Here is a 27349-nt window from a genome sequence, read left to right as displayed (position 1 = left end):
TAATGCCTAGAATTTTGCGTATATATTGTACTATAACACCTTTCAGTTTGTTTTGAAACGTTATAATATAAGGAAACATTTTATAACAAACATGGTTCTTTCATACAAAAAACGCTCCTCCTGCCTAAACAGTACTCCGATTGCAAGAGAAATGATGACTTGTTTTACTCCTCATTTATAGCATATATTAATTATTAAGAATATATAATATTTATATATATATACATACTATATATGGCATTTATACATTATTGAAAAAATATTATCTTTTGATTAGACATTTTCATCATCTCTCTAATATCACGCTTTCTCGGACCATGTGTGGCATACATTTCATGTGGGTGCTTTGTTCTTTGATACGGATATGTACATGTACATTTGTAGTATTGAGAGCAAGCCGTACACAATGCAATGAGATTTAAGAGAACTGATAATACGGAGCTAGCTTCTCGTCGCGCGTGAAAAGTCGGTCAGAAACGCTCTACCTCCATGTAAATAGTATATTTTGTACCTTTCACAGAAAACTTATCATTTTGTAGTGACGTAAAAAGGAATATCCACGATATATACGAAAGTCATACACAATTAAAACGCTAAACAAATCAAACGAATGCAGTAATTGACGTAGACGTTTGTTAGTAGCGTGATCACATCACATTAAGAATGTTAGAACAGTTAAATATTTTCTTATAATAATAACGAACTTTTCATTTACTAGCTATTCAATATCTTGACGATAATAATTGTTACTTTTTACAGCGCATAAATAAAATCGGAGGTATTTCGATATTAGTAACACAAAATATGACTTCGCACAAGTCTTCTTCGTATAAATATTGGAAGTGGAATAATCAGCGCGCGTGCAAGCTTATTTTACGTAGACTTTTTCTCCTCTCCCGCCGAATGGAAGCTTATGGAGGCGGAATTGATGCAGAAGCGCTTCCTCGTAGGCTTCGGCCCATCGTTGAACACATGGCCCAGGTGTGCGTCGCACTTCGAACAGGTCACCTCGGTCCGCACCATATCTGGGTTTGCGATCAGCAGTAGTAGATTGCCGCCGACTGTTGGCGTCGTTTAACGACGCGTCGCGCGAGTTTTCAGCGATGTTTGTTTTTTTCAGTGATGAGAGTGAGGTGGTTCAGTGGCGGTAGGAGCCAAGGAGGTGGTCAAGTAGGGCGACAGGAGAAAGAACAATAGAGTGTGATTAGACGCAGACTGACACCCTTCTCGCAATACACTTTTCAGAAGTAACAGAAGCGATCTAAAGGTTTTGGATTCAAATCAAACTAAAGACTGATATGATCATGAAAAATCAGGTAACATCTATGTGATATTAAAAGAATAAGTGAAGAGATGCGTACATATGAAACTTTTTTATTCAATAACTAGTTTCATATCAACTGATTTTTGTTTGCAAACTATTATTATTAATTTAAGGATTGTTCAATTAGCAATATATTCATTGAAAATTATGCAATTGCATGATAATATTTCACATGCTTTACATTTTATTTGCAATTGCCATATTTTCTCTTTCGTACGTAATGCATATAAGTCATATTTATAATCTTACGTTGCAGTAATATTTGTATGTAACAAGTTTGTATTTTTAGCTGTGAGTACTGAAACACACTTGCAAGTAATTAAACGTTAGTTATTATCGCATCTGCGGTCGCTATAATGATAACGTAAAAGCCGAGGAACATTTATCTCTCAAAGAGATATGTTACAAAAAGCGATATTTATACGTTAAGATCTTGCAGTTAAAAAAGAAATATTATTCAGCACTGACAAACAACGATACGACAGATCTCGCCTGTCTTTAATCATATTTCCAACGAGTGTTTCATAATGTACGACTAGTATATTAGTTTCATATAAAAAAGTGATGTAAGTCTAATACAATCACACTCTAAGCCAGTGCATGCAGGAGCCGGGAAAAATAGGAATTTTCTTCCAATGTATACATTATATGTACAATAGAACTATGTAAACTAAACTAATAGAACTAAATAAATTCCAGGTGGATCCGGCTTTTTTGTACAGAAAAAAAAAAATTTTTTAACATCTACAAAAGAATTTCTACATTCATCTAAGAAACATAAATAAAAGCATAAGCGAGTGGAAATCAAAATTTACAATTCTTCTCAAAATCAAAGTATTTTTATTCTAAGAAAAACTAAATGTAAAGGAATTCTATTTCGGACAGGTGTAGAAAGTCAGTGAGAGTGAAATGATCAGGACAGATTCAATAATATTATGCAAGTATGTGTCACGATGACGTTCTTGTAAATAGCAAGCAGGTACTAAGAGATTTATTCATAAAATATCATTATTATATAATTTTTTTCACAGTTAGTTTACCTGCGTGCTATTAAGGATTATATAATGTTCAATGTTAAAACGAAAGTGAGGTGAGCTTGTAGAGTGCCATTATCACAAGAATGTGAGCATGATTATAAAAGATGTGCTAATGAAGACAGATTAAGAGATTACAATCGCGCTTACCATGCGAGGCATCTTTGGTCAATTTGATGCGTCCCTGATCTAAAACCTCATTGAATGCAGGCCAGCCGCATCCGCTGTCGTATTTTGTGTCCGAGGAGAATAATTCCTGTTCGCACACGATGCAGGTATACGTGCCCTTTTCGTAGAACTTATTGTAGCAACCGGTAAACGGCCTGCGACAAATAAAGCGTGCGACGAATCAAAAGGTGAGTTAACGGTGCAGCGATAGGAAAGGGGAGCAAACCGTGACATACATATACATTGTTTATTTTTAAACCTGTTGGCCGTGAGGCGGCTCAAAGCCAGATTGTCGCATGCTCTTGAAAAAGTTATTTCGGTACCCTCCGCCCAAGATTAAGCGCGCGAAAACGTGATTTCGCATTCTTCTCTTTGATCTATGATTTGGTATCTTGCAGTGAATTACGACACATCGCGATCTTACTTGTAAACATGCAATTTTTTACTTCTATGCACGCGAGATGCTTCAAATGTTAAATATATGTCATTTCGATACTAATTGTTTATGAAATTGCGCAAATATATATCTGAATACGCGCATATTTTTGTATAAGTATTTTAATACGAATTTTTTTTGTTATTTAAATGGAACATTCCAAAATGTCAAAGCATGTGACAAATTATGCAAATACGGAGCACGATAAATAACAGCTGCTTATGTCATGAGTATAATTAGCCACAATTTGACGTGCCCATATATATTATATTATCACTATTGCGCAACTATGTTACACATTGGCTAACTATTATAGAATCAGTGAACGTCATCATGATGGGAGACGTCCATTCGCGCCGACTATGATAACAGGAAATTGATTATAACTGTTATCATTAAAAAGAAATAAATAATTCACTTTATCGTGAATATGTTGGAGAAAACTCAATAAACAAACACTCGTGTTTCTCTGTAATAGGATAAATTAATCGATTAAGAGCCGATATAATTTTGTTAGAATCATCTTCGCGTGTAAATGGTACGCAAAAATGAACTTTACGTTCTTGTTGCCACGAGCAACACGCAGGGAGTATCACGCAGGGCTATCGCTTTCGAAATTATTTCGACTTCCGCATCCCTTCGTGTGTCCTCACCTCTCCGTGCCCTTCTCCTGCGTTACATGCCACTGCAGCGGCGTCAACCGCTTCCGCGCTTCCTCCTTGTCAACCGCCGTCGTCATTCTTCTGATAGCGCTCAATGTGTGTCGCAAAATCTTGGAAGTGTGTCGGCAAGAAGTTGCCAGAAACGTCAAACTGAATTTATGCGTGACGATGCTGATGCAAAGCGGCTGTCTCGCCGTGTTTTCGTTGCTTGATCCAAGCCCGCTCAAATCAGCACATCACCGTCGGCGAACTTCGTCGCACTGAATCCGACTGAAATGCTGTCCGATCACGATGTCGCGTTTCTTGCAATAGCACACTGGCGCTCCAGTCACATTCCAGGTGGAGAACTTCAAGTCAGTCCAGACATTTTTAGACCTGGTCAATTCGGTCGCGTCTGTATACTGAATTTTAGTTGCATATTTTCAGGATATTGTCTATCGAGCTATTAATTATTTATTAGCTTTATTAGTCGCCACATTTCGTATATTATCAGCAGCATTTACAATCACTAACAAGATCGTCACTGCTGTGAAATGTATCTCCCAATAATTAGGCGGCATCGTAACGTACTAAATTAGTAAGTATAATTATAATTATATCTCGTTTGTTCGGAAATAACAAATGTTTTATGGAAAGTTTTCTTTAAATAATGTTTTATAGCCATTCTGAACAAATATAATCATGATTGTGTTTCACGAAACTCACTTAGATAAAATAACTTGCGATTATAATTTAATCAAAGAAATGATATATAAACATAATAGCCCTTTATCATTTATTTATTTGATATTACTGCTTCTGTTATTAATCAGTAAAAGGAATTAAATTATATTTTTTATATCGAACTAATTTGCATTGTAATATTATATCCAATTATCAAACGTCGATATGGTCTACTTCCTTATTATCGACTATTAGTATTCTAATTATTAATTGTTGTTATCAATGCTCTCTATATAAAATTTCCTACTTGATTTTTTATCATGTGTACTTTGATCAGAAATTGTATAGCATCAATATGGATGATTATTTTATTCATGTCGTCATTTTGTCGACAAGTTTGAATTGTTAAAGTTAATTGATGCTAAAAGTAGTCATCCTAGATCTACGATAAGAATAGAGAATTTTGGAGTTTTATGAAGATTTTTATCTGAAAATTTAGCATTAAATAATTAACATGCTTAACATTCGTATGATAAAAACATGGAATGTTCAAGATAATTCTCATATTCGAGGAACTTGAACTTTACAGAATCATTTTATGTTGGTAACCGTGTCCATGACAAATGCTAACTGCGCGAGGTATTTTCAATCGATGATCGAACGGTCTAGAGATCATGTTACTAATATCACTCATACATTACTTAACACTATGTAGTAAATAAAATATTTCTCTCCCGATGATTAAAACATTCTTTACATCAATTATAGATCGTTAATTCAAGTGTATGTACATTTTTTCAAATGTTCCCTTGATTCTCAAGCTTGGTCACGGCGGCTAGTCGGCATGACGTCACAGCGTTGCGATTGGCCGGTTGGCCGGCGCGCGGCGTTGCAGTGGGGTAGAAGCGCCGTCGGCACCTAGCGCCGCCGCCATCTTGACAGACAGAAAGAGCCTGCTGTCGCCGTCAGCCGCCAAGCAACACCGTCCAGCTGAGCCGTTGTAGCTGAGAGCGCGAGCTGTTGGCTCCGCTGTAGGTGAACGCGGTGAGAAATCGCGTCGGGCTATCGTTCGCGCGACGCGAACGCAGGAACCGGCTGGCAGGTGGAGGAGGAGGAGGAGGCGCCGGACGACGACGACAACGAGGAGTAGGAGGTGGAACAGAAGAGGAAGACGGGAACGTGGAGAGGTACCGGAGCACCGGAAAAGCAGCGCGACGGGTCGAGTACAATATCGGGGTTGAGCGGGACGTCACGGGCGCCTCGCGCGGTGAGCGCCTGGTTTTCCGGCTCTCGGTGTGTTCGTGCCGTGCCGTGCCGTGTTAATCGTGTGCGGTGAAGTTAACTCGGTGTGCCGAACCGCCCGAATATCGTCGCGCTCCCGTTCGTCCGTCCGTCCGTCCGCGTCGCGTGGAAGAAGGCTGACTTCACTCGCTCGCACGCGGAACGTCGGCATTCCTCGCGCGTTCTCTTCGTCGTGCGTTCCATCAGTGAGGAGGACGAGAACTCGATCGCTCCGAATTAAATCGTCGGGGAGAATTCGCGACGTTGTCGTAAACGTGGACTGCCGCTACTTCTGCTAACTTTTGCTGCTACCAAGTGTGACAGACAGTATGGCGGGACAAACGATCAACGACAGGCTGTTGGCCGCGAGGCACAGCATCGCCGGACAAGGCCTCGCCAAGTCCGTCTGTAAGGCCACCACGGAGGAAATGATCGGACCCAAGAAGAAGCATCTCGACTGTGAGTACATAGAGAGCGAAAGTTTTCCGATATAAATCGAGCGTTACATCGTTCGCCGGCATTCAACTCAATTCACGCGAAATCGACAATGGAACGGCATACTTTTCTTGGTATTTCCAAATTCGAATTCAAAGTTTGGATCGAAAGAAAATACTAGAAAAAATTCCATTCCGTAAGATTTCCGATGGGGATAAGGTGGATGTTTCAACGTGGCATTAACGGCGCGGGGTGTCGCGACCTACAATTTCATGCGAATTCAAGACCGGCCGTTCCGCTGTTGACTTCGCGCAGGGAGAGCACACGCGTAAACCAGTGCAAGGATACCAGTGCGAGTCGAGTTGCGAGTCGCTCACCTTTTCTATTGCCCGCCGTTGAGGAAGGTAAACGAGTGACCACTCGCTGCCACTTGACTCGCCCTCCCCACTGGCTTCGCGCGAACCCTGGCATTAACCAATTCTCTGACGAGCATTGTTGCATAAAACTGACTACAACACTTCAGCTTAAATTCTTTTTTCTGCTTTAAATAATAATTAAAATTGTTGAATTATTTATTCAATTGTAAAACTTATTTAATTCTTGAAGCAAGCTCGCGCTTATGCAATTTTTATTACATACTTTTCACTCGATTTCTGTATTCTATGAAAATTTACGATAAAAATACAATTGTGCAAATCAGAGAAGTAGTTAAGGATGCGATCGAAAAGTTGTGGTTAAGAAAGATGGAATTGCAAAACGTGCAATGTAATAATAGCAATTATGCAGCGGGCTGTTTTGAGAAGGAATCTACAGGTTTGTCCTTTTTTATTTTCCTCATAAACTTTGAAGACGAAGTGAATGTATATTTACGCATTTGATGAAGTAACAGTACAGTAAGAAAAGAAATTTATATCGAAGTATACAAAGTATACGATATCGTAAAGGACACATCGCTACACGCATGTTCCATTTCTGGGCGAGACTCCTCCAATTCGCGCGATCATTAATATGTCGTACGTTGTGCAAAAAAGTAAATCATATTTATTATGAATATTATATTGAGTAGATATTAATAACAACAACATAATAATATTCTCACATATTTTTTCACTGCGCGTTAAAGATCACACGAATAAATATTTTCTTCTTTCCGCGACACACATATTTTCTTAGCGCTAAGAACGAGACAAGTGTGACTCGTCCTTACTGAGAGAGAAAGGAAACGGAAGAAAGTACAGGAAAGTGTAGAAAGTGCGATGGATAAGGACGGAGCTACTGATTTATCGACGAATCGGCCTGTTCACCGGTATATATTCGCAAGCGACAATTCGATTTTAGACATTCGGATCTGTCCTGAAAATGACGTAAATTCCAACGTGCAGACGCTTTTAAAGATCGCGCGCGTTCGCATGCAAATGTCATTCTTACACAATCTGAGAATGCTGCCCATGATTCGAATTATGAACGCGATACGTAAAGCCACGTATCTTTCACTTTGAGATAATCAGCGTGTTGCGTCTGTGGAGTGTAAAAAATGTACTTGAATTAAGTGGAGTGCGTTTGAAACACTGATCATTTTTTTCCGTATTTGTCTTGTCGATAATGATAAAAGTTTCGAAGTGCATTTTCGCATGAATAAAGGCAGACAAAGCAGACAATATTCGTATCAGCAATAAATGATTTAAATTACTCGCATAAATTCTCAGCATTGAAACAAATAATTGAATAATCAAAGTGATATCATTACTCTTTTTACTTGCCAATATCCGAGTTTTAAAAGTCGATTTAAATTTAATTTATTTGACAAATAAACGTGGAAAATAGTTGATTTGAAAAAATCTATACGAGAGGGATAAAAGAGTGTTCTTTAGTGCTCTGAACTTTACGTTAGAATTAGTCCCAGAAGGGGTGGTAATTAATTAAAACTGAGGAGGCAGAACATTCTTATTCGAGCCACGTGTTAATGGTGTGTAAATGAAAAAAGAGATGTGAAGGAAGCATGATAAAATTCTTGTTCATGAAAAAATTTTATTATTCTAAAACATTTTGTTTATTAGATAAGAAATAATTATATAAAACATTAATATTACATGATATTACATACAGTAAGTAATACAAAATTATATATAATTATATATTTTAAAAGTTTTCCAGTTTTTTTTCTTGAAAATAGAAATAAATAAAAGCGGAAACTCTTTTCAAACTATTCGATATCATAATTGTATAATAGTTATATAAAATCAAATTTTTTAAATGCTATTCTGAGTTATTTATGAGCAATTTATTTATCTTCAATCATAATTATTTGCAAAGAGATTAAAAAAAAGTTTTATGCATTTCATAGTTAATTATAACCTTGTAGTAATATAAATCTTCGTTAATTAAAATTTATGTAACGCAAATTAGTGTGAAACTTTACGTCTGTGAAAATATACGTTAACTGTGCAAATGTACACGGTTTATGTACACACAACGGTATACGTTACCGTGTTTGAGATTAACAGGGAAGACCTCGTGCCGCGATTCTCCTTTCGCACGTGAACGAATGAATAATGTTCACACTGACGAATCGTTCGTAGTAACGTTCGGTCGTTAGTCATACCGGTCGTTTGACGATTACACATATCGCGCTGGTAATTTCCTTCCGTTATAACGTGGACGAAACGATATCGGGAGCGACGGCGACTCTCGTGGTCGATTGATAGCCTTCATCCCCTATCTTCCTCTCCTCCTCTCTTTCCTCCTACGATCTGACCCTGTGCGAGCACGCGTATCTCAATGAACCTCCCATACTGCATTCAGTAAAATCGATTGACGTCTATCGCAGCCTTCACCCTTACCAGGGCTCGACTTCTCTTTCTGATCGCGCGGAGAGAAGCCAATCCTCATTGGAATAATTATTTAATAGAGAGAACATCGGTCATACACGTGTTCGAAACGTGTTTTAGAATGAATCGTCGTGAGGTTGAATGAAGAGATATTCATCTTATCTGACAGGCTTGTTTTTATCTGAAAATAGGTAGCTGTCTGAATAAGAGAGTTAACGGCAAATCTCGTATTCGCGAGATTTAGCGCGATTCGCGTGCATTCAATTAATTAAAATAAACGTTTTCGAGTGATGTCATCCTTTGACGGCTCACCGATGCGTCTTCTCATTGCAAATTAACGGCATTTGCAGTGTTTTATACCTCGCGTGCGTCAGAGTATAATTGAAATAAATATTATAATAGAAGGAATGCAATGTAGCACAACATGCATTAGAATATAAGAATAAAATCACAGTTTTTAAATTACATATTTCTGTAGATAAGATTTAATTCTTTACTAAAATTGAATTCAATTATATTAAAAAATGTGATTTATATTAAAATATAAGAATATATCGCTTATTCTTAAATTGAATGATAAAAGGATTTTTATCGCTTTTCAATTTATACGAATGTAACATATACATTCTTCTTCATATTTGCATCTCATATTCTTTTGCCACGAACTGATATTTCATGAATTCGTCATGTTTCCTTTATATCTGTGTATCTTCCTCTGAAAGATTTTCGAAGTAAATTGTCAATATGTCTCGTGAACGTCGAAGAAATGTCTTGATAATAATAAATGAAGGTATTCCCCGAATAGTTATCTCCAAAACCTTATTCTGACCTGATAAGTCGCGAAACCTTACGAACCTCCGAGTCCCATTTAATTTATCGATCTCACTGGCGCGTAGTTGCACGGAACACTTTATAGATCTACAGGGTGTGCCAAAAAAGTTTATTTCGAATTCTTACAACAGAATTATTGCTTTGAGAGAAGTCTCGTGTATATTCTTACCTCGCTGTGATAAAATAAATTTTTCAGATTTTAGATTATGTTTTTTAGGCTGCTATCATAAGAACGCGATAACTAGCGTTTGTTCCAATTTATCAGCCTGTTCTAATTTAAACGAGCACGCCCTAGTATTTTTCATGCCAAGCATGCGATTATCGGCTACTCCTCTTCTCCGACTCGCTATTTATCACGCCTTGTTTCTGTAGTTTAACGTATATATTTGTGATCGAATAATATTTACTATCGAGTCCTTGTGAGACTTGTCAGCGTGGAAATCTCCATCAATTTAATTTAAATTTGTTGTTATTGAGAGACATACTATACGGCGCGCGTGATGAAGCTTACAGTAACACAGTAACTGAGAATGTAAGAATAAAGTGTAGATTTTTGCTTTATCATCTCCGGAAATTATTGTGGCCGATATTTCCAATCTATTTTAAATGACTTTGTGATGTATAGGATGTATTTCTAATGACAAGTTTTATTAATATAAAAAGCATCACAAATGTCTCTTTACAATTATTAAATAATCTACAACAATTTGGAATTGAAGAATTATCTTATTTTTGGATTAATTGTATGTTGATATTTATATTAATTAACTTATAATTATCAAGGCGTCATATATATATGTCATTAATTGGAAAGCATATCGATCGGTAATCTTACTCGATGTTGAAATGTGAAAGATAGCACGATGCAAATTGCGTATTCTTACTTAGGTTGCGCAAGCATCATAATATATAGCATAATCACCGACGACACGATTGTCTCTTTTCATCATGCCTGGAAATTTTCGCGCCGCGTAATGTTGGGAGTTTTCTCGTGAGCTCTCTCCTTGCTATTAGCTTATGCCGCGACCTTATCGAGTAATTTCTGCCTTTTGAATCCTCGGGGATTCGCGTAACGAACCAGCTTTCGCGCAACGGGTGCGCCAGTGGGCAAGAGAGACAGAGCCAACGCACCATTAAACTGGGAGATCCGTGACCTGCGCCACGCGACGATTCAAGAAATTAATAAATAGCAGGTCTTTCCTCGACAGGCACTCTCGATCCTCGTGATTTGCCAGGCCGAGAGACGTACAAAGTCGGTTCTACCGGCCGATCAATAATCTCGCGGAAACACGACAACACGATATTCGTCTCGCGTTATTCCGCACGAAAATCATCGAATTAGCCGTTCACGTGCCACGCGTCTTTTTGTTACGAAAATAGAAATCGATATGCGTGAATCGTCACGCCGAGCCCGATATCCGACGCCGTAAATCTGCGATAGCCGCGAAAATCGCCGGGATTGCGCAATTGAACTCGACGTTACACCGATCTCGAACTTGGTTTACGACATCGTTTCACTTTTCGTTACAATATAAAAATGATTATATGTCGGACGTATTTTTTATTGTAAAATATGCGCTGCGTTACGAAATGCGGAACGATAAGCAAAATACGAACCGATATTTATAGTCGCTGCATATTGCAACCGCGCCGATTCGATCTGATAAAAACGCTGTACGGCGCTGTACGGCGCGAAACTGCACAATGAAGCCCACGGTTTTGATACCAGTCGATTTAATTCAATATCGATTCAATGTGTGACGTCGGTTTAATACAATGCCGATTTAACGGTGCATTCTTCGTGAATATTTATACACGGTATATTCTATCTTATAAAATCTTATATGGAGTAAATGTGGAAATGTACGCCGGGAAATTCATAACGATTTTCTCTCGGGACTCGTATCCGTCAGACGGATAATTAAAACGCGTCGCGGCCTGATGATCACTATCTCCACGTTATTTCGAAAGTGTTGTTCACTCTCACCGGTCGCTATTTATCTTTTTCTCTCTCTCTCTTTCTCTCGCGTTGCAGATTACACGTGAAGCAACTCGAATCGAGAACATTCAATGTCACTCTGCGGCTTGAAGACAGAAGGACGAGCGCTAAATTATGTGATAATCAGACGTTATAATGAACTATCGAATGGGAAACAAGAAATGCTATTCTGTGGCTTGGAAGTGGCAGGGGCAGGTGCTAAGTCACATATTGCACAGTGCGAAATGATTTTGTGATGAATCATCCGCGAAACGCACAAATGTGGCTTGTTTTTGCAAGTCAGAAATTCAACTACCGATCTCTACGTTTGAATTTTTTGCCTTTTTTTTTAGGGTTCTATCTTGATTATCATTTTTCGAAATTTATATCGCGTTTTAAATTACCATCGCAAAATTACGATCGTAAAATTTTACATACAAATTCAAAAAATTATAATATGTTGCTCCAATGTTGCTTGATGTATAAGCTACTTTTAATTTATTCCGAATATTTAAATAACTTAGAAATAAAATTTTTACTTTCTAGAGAGCTCTCTATAATTATATTATTCACTTGTATTTCCCAGATTAAAAAAATATAATACGTTGTGGCTTTTCTTTTCACAATTTATTCCGCATTTTTACATAAAATAAAAGTTTCATTCTTGAGCTCTTTCATTCACATGTTCTTCTTTCTCAGAGCCGTATAATGACATTGATTGTTCTTAGAATCATTCACTTTGAACACCGTGATTTTATATCAAAGAGAGCCTTTTTCTTTCACTCCAATTCTTGCGCGTTCTATTCGTTCCGTGATTTCCTCGTCACGGTCGGCGTTCTTTTTTTTTTCCCCGTTATGAAGCATCAGCGCGCACGAGGGTATATTCAATTGATAAAATGATACTCACGAGCGATGAAAAATTACGTAAAAAGGCGCCGCTCTTTCGAACCGCGCAAAAAGAGGTCTTTAAGGTCGTTCGCACCTTCCAAGGCCGGTGTTTTTCCCGCTGCACAGTCTCGGTGCGTTCATTCGCACTGTCGCAGCGCATCACGAATGTAGATGAGCGTTTAACGATTGGCGAAAATGGACCTTTAAAGCCATTCACGTCCCTCACGGTCAACGTTCTGTTCTGTCGGACGGCGTGTCAGCGGAGGGGTCGATCGATACAGATGATAGTACCGTGCTGCTGCAGCGCGAACCTGACACGATGTCCCGTAAAAGTAGGGCTGTGTCACGTAGAAAACAGACTCAATCTTGCTTTACCTGACGAATTAGCCTGGTTTAATTAACATTTTGCCGCGTCCCTTTCCAGATTATGTAATATTTATTACTATAAACGAGAAAAGAAAATTAGCTGGGATGACTGTTAATGAAGAGTCATGATGGGACAAAATTAAGTTTTAAAAAATTAACGACGACAAGAAATGATGTAAAAGTATCTCGAAATCATTTGGCATTTAACCTCGTTTTTATTTCATGTTTTTCACTGTTTCTTGATTGTTTTTCCTTAATATTGCGAATGTAAGTATCTTTTTTGCACGCGTATTTATTTTTTTATACAGCCAATTAGTGGATGCTTTCGGAGTGTAATTTAAGTCATTCGACATTGCTTGCGATTCTTAAGCGAAATAATTGCGGCTCTCACTAAACGACTGAGGATTAAAGTTATCCGTGGTTGTCACGGTCAACGTTCTCCCCCTTGCTTCGCGTGTATCAATGCACACGAGAGGTCAATCGATAACACTTCTATTTTTCGCACGGAAAAATAACAGCGCGCCTTTTATTACGCGAGATGATTCGAAGAATATTATTTTTTGCTTGCGCAGCGATCATGTCTGAAAGGCATCTTTGATAAGAGCGAGCAGTGACCGCGTTTCTGAAATTTCTTCTTTCTAGTACTATTTGTCGAACGCATATAAGTCTACCAAAAATAAAATTTCGATATATAGATCGTCCAGAACCGACTCTTTAATTTTAATAAAAATTTCTCGACCAATCTGAAGTGATTTCTTATAGTCAAAGTTTGAGACGAAGTTGTTGTTTATTTCTCGAAGAACTAAAAATTTCTTAATATAATTATATTGATGTAATATTAAAGTTTAAAATTTCTTTTTTTTTTAATATAAAAAGAGCAAATAATATAATACAGTACGAACTTGGAAAAGCAAGTAAACTTTGCAAACTTCCTTTTGTCTCGAAAAAGAACCTATCGCTTATACTATAGTAAGACATGACATACTAACCGTATGAATGTAGAAATTGTCTGCGATGCATCGATTGCGTCACGATACGCAGTCTACCGTCGTTTCGCAATTTACGGCCGTTCACGGCCAAATCGAATTTGCAATCGATCGCTCCTTATCGTACGCTCCACTTACTCGAAAATGGAATTTATCCACGCGTGCCTTCCGCGCTATTATCGCGCTTTCATCAAGTCAGGCCGTTTATATTTACGCTGTCATCGTCGTCGACGTTGATTTCGACGAATTGAGTGCACTTTGCTTGAATTCTTAGCGATGCATCCTTTTGCCAATGGCACTTGAATAAGATACGCAAACTTGATGGAAGATTTCATGGCGAACGGTGAAGATAACGTTGTGAAAACCGAACCGGAAAGTCTGGAAATTCCAGAAACTTTCTTGTGAAAATATTTTATCTACATATATATTCAATCATTAATGTTATTTTTTTTAAATATATTTCGTTTAAATGTTCAAATGTACATTCTATCACGGTTCTATTTTTCTAAAAAATATATCTGAAACTAACAACTTTATATCGAAATTTTTTAAAATTGTTTTTAATAGAATTTTTCAAAAGAAATTAAACTCGCATTAATATTCTGTTCGATAAAATTAAAATATACACAAAATTAATTTGAAATAAAATAATAATGGCACATTATTAACATAATAGAAATGTGAGATATAAACAAGAGAGATTAGAGAGAATGAAATTCTCTCGCCTTTTCGCTCAAAGACGCTGAATGTAGCTCTCTCCCCGCCTCTCTCCCTCGTATTCGGGGTATCTTAATAGTGTTCTAACGCGCTAAACAAACAAACAAAGCTGCCGCGTTTCACACTCGGCAATGTGGGATGTGAATATATGAGAGTGTTTTACGATTATAATCGCGAGAGAATTCGAGCGTGTAGCGGAATAGGTATACCGCGCGTACTGCGCTCGATTAAATTTACATATAACCGGCATACTGTGTGTATGTATGCATCGCTCGCACTTTGCCCGCGCGAGAGAGGCCTTTGTAAACCGAGACTGTTGATACTGGAGAACGAAGAGAAGGAAGTCGCGACGCGTGAAAAAAAAGAAAAGAGAAAAACGCGAAATTGAATATATCAGGGACGAGTTGTGACCCCGAGAATACGATGGCCACGCGTTGATCCGAGAAAAAGGGCTGACCATATTCTCAAGCTTGTGTTACACTGTGACGTAAAATCATTTTTCGCAAGGAGACGAGGAGTAGCGAGAATCAGTTGTAGCGATATCTTATCGCGTATTTCAAAATGTATTCAGAGAAAAAAGTTGTTGGACGAAAAACATGTATATTTCCATCCTGAGATCAATACAAATCTAGCTCTTTTTATTAATATTCTTAATTATATTTAGTAAATTTTGTGTATATTTAATTTTTGTAAAATTTTCGTCGAAAAAGTGCGATATTTAATATTACAGGAGATTTGAATATTTTAATATTGGATTATACTTCATGAAAATTTTAGTTAAACGCGTAAGCGGAGAAGTTTATGTTTAACAAGATTTAATATTTTAATGTAGTTGGTTATTATATTATTATAACATGTGTATCACATTTTTACTTAATATACAACGTAATATTTTAATATTTTAACTCCGACAAAAATCTCGTGAAATTTCTCCTGCAAAAAACAGACCTTAAATAGTGTGGAAAATTTTTCATCAAAATTTTAGATCGGAGATTGTGGGATATCGTACATGTACATTTGATTCGTACGATCGATGCTTCAATTTCGATCGGAAAGCTCTTGTGGTGTTCTCATTTGACAGTCTTGGTCTTTGTAAGCTCGCAGGCTGCAATCGCTCGCTCGTTTTGCCAAAACGCTTTATCGTACACGCCCCCGTCCGCATCTGGAGATACACATGCGGTCAGTCAGTTGGTCGATGCACACCCCTTTAGCTCGTCTAGATAGCGATTGTGTTTTTACCAGTGCTCATATTTAACATCCTCCGACGATTGTTAATATCGCGCGGCTTATCTCGGGGGATTTATTAAAAGCTGGCTGTATATTATCAGCTACGGTCTCATGCTAAACAAACATTCAATTAAACGCAAATTCTTTTTACGATTGATAAAATAATTTTTTGCGATTTCCAAATATTAGTATGTATTCAGTTAGTTTATTTTTTAATAGTAATATTTATTAAAATACTAATAAATAAGAGGAAATATATATATATATATATAATATTAATAATATTGAAATTTTTGCATGCAAATAACTGATATTTTAATGCTCCCTGCAGCATTTTTGATGCGCTCATTAATATTAAAACTTTCTTTCTTGATATCGCATATTGTCGTTATCGGTAATTGACTTGCCATTTGGCAGATGCGTATTTTTATTCCGCAAACTCGCACCTGTTTCACGCGCAGCGCGTAGGAGCGATAAAAATTGATACGCGCGTTATTTGCGTGAATCGACCGACCTCGCGCGCGACTTTGAATGAACGTCTTTCGAACATGTTTTCCTTTTGACAGTCAACGACAGTGCCAACGCGGACGCCACTTGGCCGCTAAATCCGTTCGTGTTTGGGATGGTATAATTAGAACGGGAAGCAACGCAAGGTCGAGCAACACGCCGCTCGAGACGGATCGCGACTACTCATTGCGCTCCCGCATGCAACTTTTGCATTCATTGCAAAGTGCAATTTTCCCTTAACGCAGCAATGTGTCCCCTAAGACATATCTCCATTAGCTGCTGCCTCGCCGTATCCTGTTTACATATAAAATGAGATTCTAAATTCATAAATTCAGGAATTTACGGACTTTATCCTGCGCTCTATATTAATCTGTTAATTACTTCTCTCTTATTCTTTATTATTATTTAAAGAGTGCACTCTAAGAAAGGAAACACTACATTAAGAGGAAGCTAAAACAATTCAAGAAATCATAATGGTTAAGCAGGAATTTAATTGTTTCCATCCTGTGTTTCACTCTGTAAATGGCAACTAATGCGTGCGGATAATTATCGCGTATAAAATAATTATCATGCTCTTGTTTACAAAAATACAATATATTCCACTCTTATAGAGTTTTTTCGCCAATTAGAGAATTTTTCGCGCGATATAACGTTGAGCGAGTTATCGCGCGATAACCATATGGAAATGTTGCAGCCCGTCGAATGAATAGAGTCCGTGGCCTGCTGCTGATTCACTGCTTTATTCGCGTTTATCCAGTGCCCCTCCGTTCGCTCGCCCGGCGTTGCACTTTCGTTCGAGGCCCTCTCGTCGTGACTTCGATATTGCGGGATCATCGGTCGGGCAAGAGAAAGAGAGAGAGATGCTTTAAAGGCGTGGGAAACCGTCCATGATAAAACATTGCTTAACTCCCGCGCCTTTTCCGTGCTGCTTAAATAAATGTAGCCTCTTTCTCTCTTCTTCGAGTGGAGAAAAAATTACAATGGCATATCTGCGCGAACAAATATCATATGATAACTATGAATGCATGTTCAGTTTAAATGCAGGCTTATTTGGTGATAAAAGTTTTTTCGTTGCTAAACGCTTACACGATAAACGTTAATTTATTATTTATATCATATTGTTTGCATTGTTTGAATATTATTGAAATGTTGAGATTTATTGTGTATTAGTTTGTGGACATATTTTATTTTTATATACAGCCATTTCTACTGCACTATTTTTTCAATATTTATTTTATAAATTTAAAATAGTTTTTATTCGAAAAAATTGTTATTGAATCATTGAAGAATGAATTCTTGATTAAGAGAGAGAAAAATATTGAAAAAGTAAATTACCAAAACAGCCGAGATATTTTTAATTTAATTTACTGAACGAACTGTAAACTTTTGCACATCAATTTTTGGCATTTTACTATCGATGTCAATTATGTGCCAAATTCATAACCGAGTAGGTCACTATATCAGTGATGAAATCATATAACCAGACGATTGTTAACCTTGTTACAGTATTATCGCTTCTCTTCTGACGCGTCTGCTACTTTCGTCAATCAATCGCGATTGACGTTGCGTAGATTGTCACTCGGCATCGTCCACTTCGTCGTCGGCATCGTCGGCATAGTCGGCACGATTGGCGTTATCGCGTGCGTTTCCTCCGTGGCAAGCTTCGAGTTCGGCATATACAAGTCGGAATTACCGTCGTGCCACTAAAATCGATAGTATCGGCTATACCCATTTTTAGGCTCCTCGACGAACAGAAGAGGGCCGCAATCGCTTGAATATTGAATTTTTTGTTGTTCGTTTTATACGATCCACAATTTAGAATAGAATCCAACCTGCAATTTTATGAAACGAATTGTAACCACAATTCTAGATAATGAAAAATCTGATTAACTCGATGTAAATACGCTGATTACGTTTATCTAGTTGAAATTTTCAGCCACACTGATAAGCTATCTGCTGCATTTAGACGATAGTTTTAATTTTAGTTTAATACTAAATAAATCATTATTTCTCAATTTTAAAAAGTATTCTTAATTTTCTTTAACTTAAATATTTTATGTAAACAATTCATCACTGAGATGTCAATATTAAATTTATCTAATCAGTTAAAAAGTTAATCTTACCTTCAGATTATAATTGTATCTCTGTAATTAAATCTTTGTTTTCGTTTAACTTCTCATTTAAGTCGTTTAGGTCATCGCGGCTTATTATTATTAAATTACATGAATTTGTATGTACATTTTTTTATAAATTTATAAATTAATGTGATTTAGTAAAGATTCTGTTGAGTGAAAAGTTACTCAATTCTTTTAGTCTGTTAGTAAGCGTATTATTTGCTGCCGAGATTAATCGTTATGGCGTAACTAAGTACATTATCACAGTTACGATATTGTGATGATTATTAAGATTTATAAGATTTATAAGATTTATTAAGATTATTAAAATATTAAGATTTCAGATTTAATTCATTGTACCAATGAGCCGAACGTCTCCATACCACAGCTCGCTAACCTCTTACGATTAGTTGATTATGCATCTAATGCATACGAAGTAAAGATAATTGTGCATCGACGATCACGAATATACAGTTTATATAATAAAAATATACTTTCAGTTTTTTGGCCAATAGTCATAATGCATAAATATCTAGACACGATGCGCACGTTCCAAGTTCAAAATTGTCTAAAACTGCAATTTCACGCGTCAAAGCAATTGGACAACTAGAGCATGCCTAGGTATTTATGCATTGCGATTGGTCGAAAAACACTTATTGTCAGGGGTGCCAAACTATCACAGTTTTATGCACGTTGTGCGAATATCTAGATGCGATGCATACATCCTGACTTGTCGAAAGTTTGTACAACTTCATATGGATAGTATTCCTGATCGCTTGTGTACGCGCAAATGCTGAATCATCCAATTTCTTTGAATCATGTGAATATCTGAATCATCCGAGCGTTGAAAACTGCAGCTGGAATTTCTGTATGAAGAGTACAATGGGTAAATGTTTTTGAAAAATGATTTACATGCAGTTATGTTGAAATCTGTACTTTAGAATAATTCAAAATCATTCTACGGCTCGGTTAAATTTTCTCTCTCCCATTTTCGAGAATGAAGTTAGCTGTTCCACTTTAGCATTTACTTCCGTCTTTTACTTCTAACGATACACTTTTTCGAATAAATTCAGAATTCATTTGGAGTTTAGGTGAGAAAAGAGGCCGAAGATTTTTTAATTATACTTAATAGGCTACGCTAGGCGGTCATGTTTTGTTGTATTCGCGGTTCAACATTAATTCGCTTTTACCTCGCACTTTCACGTGTAATCGCCGAACGTATAAAAGTGTACATGTAACGAATAAAAAAACCCATTTTCGCTGTAACTAGGACTTGAAATCTAAGATCTCGAAGGAAACGAGATGAGTTTGCCAGAGGCTCTCATAATACATCAATACAACGCATTGTCGTTGGTGCGATGATTGTGAATTATACCGTATGTAAATTTTGATGTAATCTTATAAGGTTGAGGTCAGTGCTTCATTGTTGCTCGCTCGTGATGCAAGATTTCGCACCGGTGTGACCGTTGCTCCTTTCTCTCTCTTTTTTGTCGCGAAACTGAAAGAGATCGACCTATTTCGAGAAAATATAAATATCAGCCTTGGAATTGTCAAAAATAAACTCTCTTTTTCTCGTTTCAGATTTAATTCATTGCACCAATGAGCCGAACGTCTCCATACCACAGCTCGCTAACCTCTTGATAGAGCGCTCACAGAACACAAACTGGACGGTAGTCTTCAAAGCACTGATCACCGTGCATCACATGATGTGCTACGGCAACGAGGTAATTACCTTTAGGCTCTCATTTGACTCTCAAGAGACGCTCGTGTCTATCCTGCTCTAAAATGAATTTTCTATTTACAGAGGTTCACGCAGTATCTCGCTTCCAGCAACAGCACGTTTCAACTTAGCAATTTTCTCGACAAGAGCGGCGTACAAGGTAATCACTTCATGGATGATCGTATCAGCGGATCTTCACGGTTCTTGAGATATGCATGGGATGTTCAGAAAATTGACGGAAAACGATAACACGATAACGATATTTTTATCGAAATTTTTTGCCGCAAATTTTTCATGAATATTTCGCAACGCGTCAAATAAATTTAATTATTATTTCATATCTTAATAATTTGCAAAGAAAAATAATTAAAATGTGCTGGAGATTAAATTTTTTTATAACAAAAATTCCATTATAGTAAAATTTGAAGTTTATTATAGTTCATTTAAAAGAAAATAATTAAAATTTGCGAGAAAAATCTTTAATACAAAATTTATTATAGAAAAATTTTATGACGAATGATATCTTATTATTTTTTTTGCATCTCTTAAATGCAATTTATAAAAGGAAATCATTATATGTGATAATTAATGATATATTATTAGTGATTCTGCTAACAAAAATTGACTGCAACTTTATGATTTTCCACTTTCCGCCAATTTTGGAACATACTGCATAATTGATGAACTAATCTTGTAATAAATTTTTTAATAACTCGTTATTTAAAATTTAAAGACACGACTTATTCATCTGGAAAGCGAAAGATTAATCTTTATTTCCATATTAATAAAACCATGAAGAAGGATGCACTCATCGCAGCACGATGCGCACGGCTTTCCACACTTTCGTCCGCAAAAGTCACATTCCGATATTCATTTACCAGAAAGCTCCGATACGCGAGCGGGATGATTTAATATGCACGCGTCGCATGCGAAATTGCAATCTGTCGTAATTTGAATAATCAATCGCGGATATTTCGAGTACGTATTTACAGGAAAAATCTAATTTTAATTCGATCGCCGATTGGCGATCACTAATCATAAAGATCGATCGGCAGCGATTATCGGAGTCACTTAGATAATAATTACGGTTTAGCAAAACAACATGAAATTCCTGTTCATGCAGATTTTAAAAGTTTCCATCCGACTAATTTCCTTGCATCGTATCACTATCATCCATATGGAAAATGCGAATCTTTCTCTTTTCCATGTATTCTGGCATCTATGTGTACGATTTACTAACCTGGACTAACTTTCTATCTCTTTGGACACGAAGCAGGAATACGCGTGGGTGAGTTCTAATCACAAAACACACCTTGTTCTTGTTTTACGTTAATAACACTAACGGCGCTTTGCAGTTTTATTTATGTGTCGATTGATGTTAATTTTGCAAAAGTAAAGAAACAAAAGAAATTAACGTACTTTATATAACTGTAGTGAATGTATGTGTTAATTAATTTATGTTGAAAATTACAACGCGGTGCGAACGCTATAAACAAGTATATAATTAAGCGTACGTTTTGGCAGAAAATTTAATTTCCAATCGGCTTCAATCGATACGCATGCTTATATAACTTTATGAAATTAATGCAACCGCACCGGCGCACCGCCGACTTTCTAATTTCACTTTTCTGTATTGTTGCGTGACGCTGCTCATTAATGCTTTTATTGTGCCCGATATTTGCATGAATAAACGTGACTAATTGCCGTCTTTTTTACATCAGGATATGACATGTCACCGTTCATCAGGCGATACGCCAAATACCTCAACGAGAAGGCCCTCTCTTACAGAACGGTAGCGTTTGACTTCTGCAAAGTGAAAAGAGGGTGCGTGTTAAAAACATTTTCCTTTCAAATCTCTCATATTTTATATGTCTCTTGCATTTGATAAGAGAGAATTAATCATCGTTGCGTAATGGATGTTACAGGAAGGAGGACGGCACTCTACGCACAATGAATGCCGAGAAACTGCTGAAAACTTTGCCGGTGCTGCAGTCGCAACTCGACGCACTGTTGGAATTCGATTGCACGGCTAACGACCTCACGAATGGCGTCATAAACATGGCCTTCATGCTCCTCTTTCGAGATCTTATCCGGTTATTCGCCTGCTATAATGACGGCATCATTAATCTGTTAGGTAACGTCATTCAATATGCTCTTTTTCTATCGTATAATAAACGCGTATCCATAAATCCGGTGGAATAATTAATTCAAATTCTAATCGGCGACTGCGATTATGATCTTTCAGAGAAATACTTCGACATGAACAAGAAACAATGCCGGGACGCTTTAGACCTTTACAAAAAATTCCTTATACGCATGGACAGGGTCGGGGAATTTCTGAAAGTCGCGGAAGTAAGTTACACGCACGATTTGAACGTGAAAATAGTTAATGGAGTTGACACGACTAAGCGTATCTTTACTTTACAGAATGTCGGCATTGATAAAGGAGACATACCAGATCTGACGAAGGTGGGTGCGCTCAAAGTGCCGTTTATTATCTCGCCATTCTACTATAATCTGTCGATAATAAGGGCCTGTTTAATTATCGTTTATTATTTCGGAGAATAATTATTAATTAGCGAGAAGGTTATGATAGTTAATCGATAAAGTAACATTTTCGTTTGTTTCTTCCTCTTGTACATTACTGACAGGTAATAACATCACTGATTATCTTAATGAGGTAGAGTTAGTGTGGTCTAGCATAGAGCAGCATAGATAATTGGCGATATTTAATTCGGGAGATTTTGTAAACCGATTATAAGTACCAATCGCTTTTTTATCGGAAAATCTTTGCAATTTCTTTATGACTGACAGAATCTCCTGAATAAATGCATGCATTTTAGTTTAGAAAAATGTTTTCTAGACCAAATGCACCGCGCTGATCTCCTTCTTGCACCTCTTTGGAGAAGTTTAACAGTGTTCTACGAATAATTAGAGAATTGTTTTCTAGGCACCGAGCAGTTTACTGGACGCCTTGGAGCAACATCTCGCTTCTTTGGAAGGAAAGAAGGGCTCCGCCGCGAACACACCTACGCAGTCGGCAAGGTATGTCGATTTTCTTCTTATTTATCCGACTCATTTACTCTCTCATAATGATCGATGTAGGGATAATTCTAACTTCCTATGCTGAATGCTACCGAAATCAAAATTCTCCCACCGCCCTCTCTCTCTCTTTCTCTCTCTCTCTCTATATATACTTCTCCCAAAGTCCATCGTTTTCGTTTCATTGTACATTTCTTCACACCCAGTGATCAAAAACACTTTCCCGCACATTTTTAACTTTTTTAAAATGAATATTTTAAACAATATGTTTATCGCACATGCACATGTAAAAGATTACGACACAGATTGTGTGATCATGCGTTTCTTATTTTTCAAATATCATAATTACCTCATTTTTAAGCCCATAAGATATTAAGCATTCATCATTATTGTTTTTTTTATAAATGGCAAAAAATCTGGAAAAAGAGCTAATTTTTAGCGTTATCTTTGGAAAGGTATATATTTTTTCCGAAGTTATCCACCTTGCAAAATTTGTTAATAGTAATCCACCTTGGAGATACGAGGTTGATTTTCTCCAATATTTAATATTTAGTTATAGGATACTTGAAACATACCTATGTTTTGTATCCTGGCCCATTTTAGGTACCTATGCTATGTCCCTAAATTTGGTACCCAATTTTGATACATTTATGTATTTTTGCGTATTTTTCGCCAAAAAGCGTGACTGTGATTATTGCGCTATCCAATTGATCGCTCGTGTATATTGCATGTATAAATTTGTAATAATATGTTTAGATAATTGGCGTAGTTTTCATATAGCCTATAGTGGATGTTAAGGACGCTATGATAAATCATTGTTAATTGCGACTAACAATATGCATCATTTAATTCGATTGTACACTAAATTGAAATTTGATAAATTGATAGAATAATATTAATTGGTGTGACTGTAACGAGATTTGTGGAACATATGATGAATGTGTAGAATGAATTGTACATTTATTATTTACTGTGAAACACGTTTAATCTATCAAGATTTTTAATTGTGAAAATAATTCGAAATGGTGAAGAGTACTACTTGTCAGAGAATTGTGTAACACATGTTAATGCACACATGTATTTATCACGATCACAAAGTGGCTTTATTATCGTAGCGAGTCCGATATTACATCGTAGCACGCTAAAAATTCAAACGCTTAAAATGATTGAACCGTATTCATATTAATATCATATGATTTGATACGTAATATGATTTGACTAGTACACAGGCCTACGCTACATTTTCTTACAAAAGGTAGAGCACCAATAAATGCATGTGTATATTAGATGATGTAGGAAAAGAAGTGGGGGAAAAAGAAGGCGAGTGAATGAGCGAAAAAGAGGAAAGAGAAAAAGAGAATGCGTGCGAGCGTGCGAGTGGTAATGCACACTATGCATTTCTACGCATTGTTACATCTATACGTACTACACCGTTTGTCTTTTTGTTTTTTTGTTTGTCTCTTCTCCTTTGTTTTCAATTATCAATTTTCCTTTACGCTCCTTTCTCTCTCTCTTTCTCTTTCTCACCACATATTTACGAACTCGCTGAAACGGACCTTCCGTATTCTTCTTGTCCGTCCTCTCTTTCCGTCCATCGACACCACCAACATCCGACATCCTATCATCGCCCAAAAGCAGCAATAGAACCAATGTAAAGTCGGGAGTGTCCGCCCTGTCTTCCACCAGTAACGCGTTCGGAACAGCGGCCAGCAACGCGCGGCTCGACCAAACCGGGAATGGCCACATCGACGAAGCACTGCGACAGCAAGCTCTTGCGGAAGAGGAAGCCGCCATGAATCAGTATAAGGTATTACTTCGTAAAATCCTGTCATTCAAGATATTTAACTTAAGATGACAGAAGAAAATTGAGCCAAAGCTCAGAGATTTGCTATTTATTTTTAAGATTCTTTCAATTTACTTCCTATTTAATCTATAAATGTTTCGACTCGTCCTTTTATTTTCTTCATTACTCGAATATTCTTCGAATAGAAAGGCAGTATTAATTTTCAATATATGTATTTCTTACAGGCAAAAGTACAGTCGCCATCAAGCACCAGCACAAATCCCTTCCTCAGTTCGCCGACCAACAATGCCAACCAACCGATTGTGGATTTGTTCGGTGCCGTGCCAGGGTCTGATAATCAACAGGTACGTTCGTATTTGTGTTTAACTAGTAATTTTTTTACAATGCAAACTTTGAAATACAACTCTTACAGTCATCGCAAAAGGCGTCGGATGATCTACTGCAACTGGCGGGTAATCCGTTCGCGAACATGTTCGGGACACCGCAACCAGGCGCGCCTGCTGCACAACCGGCCGCACAGATGCAGAACAACATGTGGATGACCAACGGTACTGGTGAGCACGAGTGCTTAAATCGATATCTATATATATATATATAGTCTCGGTGATCATCGCTGCTTCATTCGTCACCGCGCTTTATTATGATATTTTGCCTTTGGTTTTCATTTTCTTCCATTTTCCATTTTTTCTTTTTTTTTCTTTTTTTTAGGTTTCGCGCCAGCTGCGCCACCAGCAAATAATAACTTTGTTACAGATAACAGTTTTTCCTCCGTATTCGGAAATCAGGATCAGCAATCTAGTAAGTGCTTTATTGCGGAAATTATTTGTAGATATACATATAAGCGGAGGGATTATATACATCTATACATATGAGCGCATTTTTCACGATTGAGACTCTGTGCACTTTCGTTTTCTTTTTCTGCCATCTTGTACATCTCTCTTTCTCCTTTTGTCGTAGTACTTTTGCGACCATCTTTATGATACTTTTGCATCATACATCTTATACTTTAGATACTTGGAACGCCTGAGCGATCACACATACCGTTTAACGCTATGGGCAAAAATGTACCGAATAAAACAGCGATTGTACAGTTACAGATAGCAATAGAATAATGTTCTCGGGCAAAATTCTATTTTTATACAGTACACTTGATGCAATGTACCGCTGATTATTCGGTAGATTTTTCAAATGCATTCTACGCAACGTTAACGCGTGTCAGTACCGACGGAATGCTATCGCGTGCCGAGCGCTAATATCGGATTAACGTTGCACTCGAGCGTTTCTCTCTCTTTCTTCTCTAACTAACTTATTAACGGGTCACGGTATAACAATCGCAAGGCACTTTGCGTTGTTACCCTGTCCGGCGACAGGCAAGAAAAGAAAAACAAGCTAACTTATGCACCCTGATCACTTTCTGCGCAAGCTGGCGCCCCAGGAGCGGCCGCATCCGTACCTAATCCCTTCATGTCCGATTTCCCGCCCCTCGGTGCCACCGGTGGCCAACAGGCAGCGAACGCGGCCGCCTTCGGGCTCTTCGATGCAAACACCGGCGCGGTAAACGACCCGGCGCCAGGCGGAGATCTCTTCAGTGCCGGTCAGGCGGATCTCTTCGGGGGTGACGGGTCCGCCGCCGCTGCGATGCTAAAGACCGCCGCAAACGGCGGCGATGGGGACGCCGCGGCGGCCGAGGTGGTGGCGTCGGCGGCGGCGCCCGCCGTCGCTGTCGGCAGACCGTCATCCACTGCCACGCCGCCACCTAGACCACCGCCACCCGCGACCGCCGTTGCCGCCGCGAACGGTGCCGCACCGCGTGCACTGTCTTCGACCGTCGGTGCCGCCGACGGCGGAGCGTCGCACGGTAGGCAAGCGTCGGCGACGGCGCCAGCGGCAGCGACGGCGGCGGCCTCGGGCGCTCCTACCAGCAAGAGCGCCTTCGACGATCTCAACGACAGTATTCGTATGGCACTGGGTGGATCTCCGTCGCGTCCAGCGCCCATGGTCCAGCAGCAGCAAGCTGCGGCGGCCCAGCAGCAACAAATGCAGCAGCAACAAATGCCGCCGGCGGCAGCGGCCGGTATGTACGGCGAGGCCGCCGGCCAGCCCATGATGACCGGTGCGCCGCCGATCGTCGGCTACGGTATCCCTACCCAAGCCCAAGTCCCCGTGGGGTACGGTTCGCCGGCAAAGCAGCCGATGTCAGGTGACGGGAATGCCTAAAACTAGCCCACGCTAATCGCATGAGATTTGCACTCGCTGTTTTTCCCCTTTGCCGAGTCCATTGATTCTTTTTTTTCCTCTTTTCTTTTTCTTTCTGGCCCGATTGCGTCACGGTATCGCA

The 27349-nt window shown here is 38.2% G+C and overlaps 2 protein-coding genes across 21 annotated transcripts in view; one reads left to right on the top strand and one right to left on the bottom strand.

Moving 5' to 3' along the window:
• On the bottom strand, positions 1-3950 carry SelR (methionine sulfoxide reductase SelR). 2 transcript variants are annotated; one of them, XM_012366020.2, is made up of 3 exons: positions 3616-3950; positions 2509-2681; positions 1-1061 (listed from the first exon to the last, which is right to left on the bottom strand). In XM_012366020.2, the coding sequence occupies exons 1-3, from the start codon at positions 3699-3701 to the stop codon at positions 874-876; spliced, it is 447 nt and encodes a 148-aa protein (XP_012221443.1). In that variant the 5' UTR covers positions 3702-3950; the 3' UTR covers positions 1-873. The 2 variants fall into 2 exon arrangements, with proteins under 2 accessions (XP_012221443.1, XP_012221444.1); XM_012366021.2 differs by having other exon boundaries at positions 1-1025; positions 3616-3943.
• A 1265-nt stretch (positions 3951-5215) lies between these two features.
• lap (like-AP180) overlaps positions 5216-27349 on the top strand; it is a 32173-nt gene continuing 10039 nt past the window's right edge. For 2 of the 19 annotated variants that reach the window (XM_012366019.2, XM_067350164.1), the window contains exons 1-14: positions 5216-6027; positions 20027-20169; positions 20250-20325; positions 21439-21453; positions 21887-21989; positions 22091-22299; positions 22411-22517; positions 22593-22634; positions 23116-23210; positions 24843-25014; positions 25236-25355; positions 25424-25565; positions 25720-25809; positions 26435-27211. In XM_012366019.2, coding sequence (XP_012221442.1) covers positions 5898-6027; positions 20027-20169; positions 20250-20325; positions 21439-21453; positions 21887-21989; positions 22091-22299; positions 22411-22517; positions 22593-22634; positions 23116-23210; positions 24843-25014; positions 25236-25355; positions 25424-25565; positions 25720-25809; positions 26435-27211 — 2221 coding nt within the window. In that variant the 5' untranslated portion in view covers positions 5216-5897. The remainder of the gene's footprint in view (positions 6028-20026; positions 20170-20249; positions 20326-21438; positions 21454-21886; positions 21990-22090; positions 22300-22410; positions 22518-22592; positions 22635-23115; positions 23211-24842; positions 25015-25235; positions 25356-25423; positions 25566-25719; positions 25810-26434; positions 27212-27349) is intronic. The other 17 variants (XM_067350160.1, XM_067350154.1, XM_067350158.1 and 14 more) reach the window with 16 other exon arrangements.

Source organism: Linepithema humile, chromosome 2, assembly GCF_040581485.1.
Source record: "Linepithema humile isolate Giens D197 chromosome 2, Lhum_UNIL_v1.0, whole genome shotgun sequence".
Taxonomy (NCBI): domain Eukaryota; kingdom Metazoa; phylum Arthropoda; class Insecta; order Hymenoptera; family Formicidae; genus Linepithema; species Linepithema humile.
The sequence above is the reverse complement of the archived record's forward strand: the minus strand, read 5'-3'. Positions and strand labels throughout refer to the sequence as shown.